The 6,921-nt window shown below is 33.2% G+C and overlaps 1 protein-coding gene across 1 annotated transcript; it reads right to left on the bottom strand.

Moving 5' to 3' along the window:
• Positions 1–4,289: 4,289 nt before the first annotated feature.
• LOC105170894 (GATA transcription factor 4) lies at positions 4,290–5,484 on the bottom strand. The gene is made up of 2 exons (XM_011091817.3): positions 5,149–5,484; positions 4,290–4,993 (listed from the first exon to the last, which is right to left on the bottom strand). The coding sequence occupies exons 1-2, from the start codon at positions 5,344–5,346 to the stop codon at positions 4,463–4,465; spliced, it is 729 nt and encodes a 242-aa protein (XP_011090119.2). The 5' UTR covers positions 5,347–5,484; the 3' UTR covers positions 4,290–4,462.
• Between the last annotated feature and the right edge of the window lie 1,437 nt (positions 5,485–6,921).

Genomic DNA, 6,921 nt, shown 5'->3' with positions numbered 1-6,921 from the left:
ATGCATCCTAAAATGCTTATTATTTAGGGTTAATTACACTTGGACCACTTTTAATTATCAAAAGAATTTTAAAATTATACTTGCACCCCTTTCAAAAAATTCTCGTTTATACCTAACTCCCTTCCGTTAGAGTTTTGATGGAAAATGATATCATCAATAAAAAAGTACATAAATTTTTAATTTTGTCACTTATTTTTCATTTTCATATATATTTTTGTATTTATAAGGGTATATATATAGAGATTGAAGTATATATGTAATGAGTATCGAATTTCAGCCGCACCACAAGGGTCGAAGAGATTCTAAAATTAACGGGGACTAACTTATAAAAGAAAGCCTTGGGCTAGTGCAAATAACATAGAGAGGGTATCTTGATATGATTGAGGTTAAAATCACTATATCTTTTCTCCTATAGTTCCAAAATTATTGCATGAAAATATTATTTAGTAGTAAAATTAAAAATTTATATATTTTTTTTACTTCTCTAAACCCAAATGAAAGAGGGTTAGGTGTAAATAATAAATTTTTTTAAGAAGCATAAGTATAATCTTGAACTTTTTATGGAAAAGTATAGTTTTATATTTTTAGGGGATTTAAGTGTAATGAATCCTATTATTTATTAGCTGACCTCTTAGATGTTTTCTTTTGCTATTCCATCAAAGTATATGGTTTTCTCGGAATGTGTGTGTTTATTTCCTCTCATATTTTATGTTGGATATATATTTTTGAAAAAATATGTGTTAATGGTGCAACATAGTTGATATTTTGTTTTGTTCTTTTCATCGAGTTTGGGCTTAGTTTCTCTTTTTCCCCCATCAAGACCTTCTTTATAGTTATTAATTAATTAACTCCATTAGTAGGTAAAAAAATCTTGTTGATTCAAAAATAAATATTAAAAAATAAATAAAAAAACTATTCAAGATTTTAGGTTCAAAGCATGCAAAATACAACCAGAAATATTAAAAATCATTCCAATTCGAGTAGTGTGTATATTACGCAAGAGCATGAGCAGTAGCATTTGCTCACATGTCATTAAACTGAACATTCCAACTAAGTTGAGGGCAAAGAGACTTTTAAATATATTTCTCAATATTTTGGTCATTTGCATAGGAGTTTGTGTGTCACAATGTATACTTTTGTTTTAACTTGAATCATGTTAGGGATTCCTATCAAATTCTTTATGCACCCAAACCGAAATAGTTTTACCTTAAAAGAAATTCGTACCAAAATTAAAATTTTATTGTTGGGTGTGAGTGTTTTAATGGAAGAATCCACCAGTAGTGAGTGCAAATAATCCAACCTTAATTAACTATTATAGAAAATCGTGGGTTACGAAACCCCTTAATACAAACTAAGATTACAAAAATATATATGATTAATTATAGATCTAACAAAACAATAAAAGAAAAAATAAGAACCGAAACAAACGATTGGCTTAGTGGCCAAATCCGGTAGAAGGAAATCCACAACCACCAAGGCCAAACCTCTTACGATTGCTAATCCCAAAAAATCACTAAAGGCTCAGTCTACAGAGGACTACTCAAACCACTCAGATTTTCACTCAGGAGATTTGTCCACAAAGAACTCTTTAATCGGAAGAGAGAAAGAGAATGAAGGTTTCAGATTGTTATCTCCATCAGAGATATTTATAAGGGGAAGACATTGATTTTGGAGAGAGAGAAAAACAGCGAAGGAGGAAAACTAAGAAATGAAAGGTTGAGAGAGATGAGAGAAACAATGAGACGGTAATAAATAGGATTAGGGTTTTCACCTGATGGAAAAGGGTAAAGTATAGGAAGAGCTGGGTCAGGTAGTGGACCGGATTGAAGAATGGGCCAAGAGGATAATTGGGCCAAGCCATCCTGGTGAGAAGTTTGGGTGGTTTGGGCTGGGCCTACCAAATGGGTCATGGACCATATTTTATAAAATTTTCCACCTTGGACCAGGATCTAAAGAAGGAAACAAGTCTAGAACCAGATCCTGCTTCATCATTGACATTTGACGGGATAGCAAACAGGCGTAATCATATTTTTGTTTATCAATAACACCACTAAGTTGTTGCATATAAATTTATTCTTCTAAGTCACCATGTAGGATTACACTTTTAACATCTATTTGTTTCAATTTTCAGTCATAATGAGCAACAAGAGCAAGCATGATTATGACAGTAGTATATTTCAAAACATGAGAGAAAATTTATGTATAATCAATTCATTCTTTTTGTGTAAAACCTTTGCAATTAGCCTTACTTTAAAACGAGTTGCATCATCTTCTTGTTTAACTTTGAAAACTCATTTGCAATCAACAACAGAACAATTACTGAGTTTTGGAACAAGAATCCAAGTTTTATTAGCACGTAAATATCTCATTTATTCATTCACGGCTTCTATCTAATGTTTTGAATTACCATATTATAGTGTTTCTTCATAAGTAATAGGTTCAAAGTTTTCAGCATTTAACACAAGATGAAAATCTTTAAACCTATAAGGAGGCCTATGTGTTTTTCTTTCCCTATCTCTAGCAAGTTGATAGTTTTGTAAGTTGTTTTTAACTTTTATATTTTCATTATTCTCATCATAATTTTCAATTTCTTGTTGATTTTCTTCCCTAATACCTTTTCCTTGTTGGTCATTATTTGAAGGTTTCTCCACTTTATTAAAGGTGCATTCTATATCTATACCATTGTTTTTCTTAGGTGTATTAGTGAGACAAGACATGTCACACTCATTGAAAGTAACATCCCTATTGATTATTACTTTAAAATCTGGTTGGCTTTTACGCCATAACCTATAACTCTTAATACCTTCAAGATAATCAATAAACACATATTTTTTGGGAAGGAGGGTCAAGTTTATCACCATTTTGTAATATAAAAGTAGAACAACCATTTTCGAAATATTTCATGAAATTTTACCTTTTTTTATTTTCGAAACTTATACGAGAGAACTTGACATTTTGGTATTGTCCATTTTAATAGTATGCTCCCCAAAATTCTATATATAAACAACTTGAAATGACGCAAAGAAGAGGCGGGGGGGAGGTCGCATGTCATGAAAATGAAACGGTTTTCTTAATGAAGTTATGTGTTGATAAAAGAGTGTTGGAATTGGGGAAGTTGAATATCCCAAAATGAAACTTTTTGCTTGTGTTAATGATATGATTGTACGGCACCTTGTTGGGGTGAATACACACTAGGCTGAAGGAAATTTATCATGTAGAATTGGGCCTGTAGACATTTGACAATATAATTGGATCGGCTCGTAATCATCCCACAATCCAAAACAAAACTGGGCCTCGAGGATGAATCATGGGCGGTATAAAACTCACGGAAACAGAAAATTGGGCCTTTTTAAATAAGATAACTGGGCCAATGATTTGAAATAAAGGAGGCATATCAGTACTCTGTTGGTTCTCTGTTTTGATAATTGTACATTCCATTTACATAAATTCCAAAGAGGAAGAAAGTCACAGTTTCAACAGTCAATTCTCATGCTTATAACTACTCTTTTGGTTCATTTATATTACTATAAAGGCATTGGCGAAAGTCTGGTTAAACTAAATTAATTATAAGGTAAGTACAGTACATTTATAAAAAAAAAGAACACATGAAAAATTTGGCTTATTTATTTAAATATTATATTAAGATATCACAATCCGAGGTGGATTTGAGAAAAGCTTAAAATTTAAGACGAGTCGTTACTCTAATTCAATTTTAGATTGATGCAAATTTTCATTTTTTACTTTTTTACAAGAAAGTTGATCGTTAAATATACATATTTCAAGATATCAAAGTTTATAATATTTATCAACGCATAATTTATGAAGAATGAAGAATCATATTAAAATAAAATGCTATGATGCATTCAGTTTGGTCAAACATAATTTAAACAGATACCAATTTGATCATTATTTATGTCCCATCCCATGAGTTTGTAGAAATTTAATAGTGGTACAAGGCTTAAATGTATGTTTTTATCACTAATTATGGTATTATAGTCCTATATTTCATTGAGATATCATTTTGATTTTATTTTTCAATTGCACGATTTTAGAATAAAATTATCTAAAATTTTGAAAAGTTAACTGGAAAGTAACATTACTTTGTAATCAAGTTTCATCACGCACCAACTTTGAGAATTTCAATAAATTTTGGTATAAAATTGCGAAATTTGAAAATGTCAAAAAGTATAATTACATAACAAAAAATGTAATACCAGTCAGAAAAGTCAATAGACCCTCAACTCATGTTCATGGAAACAAAAATGTTAACAAAATTAAAGGAAAATGTGTGAATTTGATTTGTTTTAGTATTAAGTAAAATTCATGGAAAGAAAATCACAAAATAACCCGCAAAAAGTCTCAGATTTTCACAATTTCTCTTAATCCTCCATGAAAAATAGCACCACCATCAATATTGAGATTGGAGATGAACTACGAAGGGGGCACGTCCACCGAGATGGCGTCAGCATACCCGGAAATGACGTCCATACCCCTCTTGCTGCTGCTGCTGCTGCTGCAGTTGTTGTTGTTGGAGGAGTAGCTCCTTCTGCCGCCGCAGTTCCAGAACCTTCCGATGAGAGTTGGAGTGCTGAGTCAGCACGAACGTCGGGCTCGCTGCGGGCCTGTATTCCGGCACCAGGCGGCCCGATTTGTACCTAACGCCGCAGGCGTTGCACAATGTCTTGGGGCCCAACGGCCCCGTCCTCCACTGAGGTGTCTTCTCCGACGCGCAGTGCGTGCACCTACGTGCCACCTCCGTGTTCTCTCTACCACTACCATTACCAAAGTTCTCTACCTTGCCGCCATTGGGCGCCGGACTTTCAGTGGTTGCTGATGTGGACGGCCGGGAGCGTTTGCTCCTCGCGCGGCCATGAAATCCGGTAGAGTTTTTCGGGTGAAAGCTGATGGCGGAGTTGAGTTCGCTCGCTGGGAAATCGGTGAACGAGTCGTCCATATAGTTGGAGAGCCATTCTAGCTCCGCCGCGTCATCAGTCTACATGAAAATCCCAAAACGATCAAGACCAGCAACAAAAATAGATAGATTAACCAATCAACCTTGAAGATACAACAACTAATAATACATAATCATCCAGCACAACTACACTACAGAATTAATTAGATTCAAATCTGGTGTTGTGGAGAGCTCACAGGTACACAGAGTATGTCGCTGAAGTCAGTGGAGTAACCCGGAACAGAGGACTGCTCAAAACAGGTGGTTGAAGAGGAGGAGGGGTGGTGGAGGAGGAAGTCCGAGACGGCGGTGGGGGAGGAAGAAGAAGAAGAGAAGAAGTCATCACTTGGCAAGTCCAAGAGATCATCTACGGATAATCCACCGTATACATCCATGCACTCTGGAATATTAATGTGGTTCAATTAATTTGCAGTGTGTGTTCTTGATGGAATAGTGAAGAGAGAGAGAGAGAGAGAGAGAGAGAGAGAGGATGAAGAAGGTAGAAGAAGTAGAAAGAAAGGTATAAATGATGTAAAGTGAGGGGGGCAAGGCAACGTGGGCGCACTCAATCACACCATGCAATCCCCCTACCTATCTAATTAATACTAAAATGTTATGATTCCCAATTTTCAATTAGTTCATGTCAAATATTATATTTATTAAATTATTTAAATTTATTTTAAATAATTTTTTTCCTGCTTAATGACATTAGTTAAAATAGGATTGATTCACGGATCCAATATATATACAGTGATTATATATATGTTATAATATGAAATACTAATATTTATAATTAATTCGATCAATAATTAATTTGTCTAGTGAGGGGTACAATATTTGTCTCCCAATATATTTAGTAATTATTATAGAAATCTAGTACATTAATTCTTTTTGTACATGATTCATCATTCTTTTTAAATGGTATATTAATACATAAAAATAAGTATACTATATACAATGTAAAATTAACTTAAATTTTGCTTAAGACCCAAATATATAATTAGAGGGCTTAATTAACATAGAAGCAGCTTAATAGTCAACACTTTAGATGTATAGCTAGGTAATTGGACATTACTATCCCATAGTGGCATGTAATGTTAATACATCGGAGTCACGTGCTAGCTCGTTCATGGGATACCTTAATTGTTCATTCCCTGGGCCTACTCCATGCACGTGACATGTACATCTAATCACTCAAATGAAACAATGACATCTATATGTGAATTGTTCCATGCATATATATAATTAGATTTAGATATGTTTGGGTATTAATAAGAGAACTCGATCACATATGTAGGAAAAAATTCAGTTCGAATTTGGTTCAATCAAACTGCAGTTATACTGCTATTATTGTTATATAGTTAATTTTGAAAAAATAATCAATCATATAATAAAATAATATACCACTTGAATAATAATTAATTCAATATCGCTCATTTAAATGAATTTTTGATGATGTATGTATATAGTTGACAGTTGAATCCGTTGAATGCTTTGATTGATATCTTGAGATCGTTGCATGATCAATTTCTTTGGTAGGTGATAGGAGTATCGATTTTTTTTTGAACATTAATATTTCGAAATCAATTAATATATTATTATAATATAATATATTAATATTTTTACATTGATCAATAATTTCAAAGTAAATAATAATAATAATTATTATTAAATATAGACTAAATACCTGCATCATAAAATTCGAATTCACGAGGTCATGGTGGCAGGCAACTATCATCGGTGTTGGGAGGTTTGAGTTGGGGAGTTGTAATAGGGTAAATGCTAAGCCATGCATGCTGCTGGCTACTTAGATATATTTGTTTTTTGATGTTTCTGTCCCATGTCGGTGATCCAACATTAAATTGGCATCATGTGTGTGTGTATCGCAGTCCATATAATAAAATAGAATTAATTAACGGAACAATTTTTAAACTCATCAACTACCTATATATATACACATACACACATAA

This window comes from Sesamum indicum, linkage group LG1 (genome assembly GCF_026168435.1).
Source record: "Sesamum indicum cultivar Baizhima isolate 11 linkage group LG1, ASM2616843v1, whole genome shotgun sequence".
In the NCBI taxonomy this organism is placed as follows: Eukaryota; Viridiplantae; Streptophyta; class Magnoliopsida; order Lamiales; family Pedaliaceae; genus Sesamum; species Sesamum indicum.
This window is presented reverse-complemented; position numbering and strand designations above follow the sequence as displayed.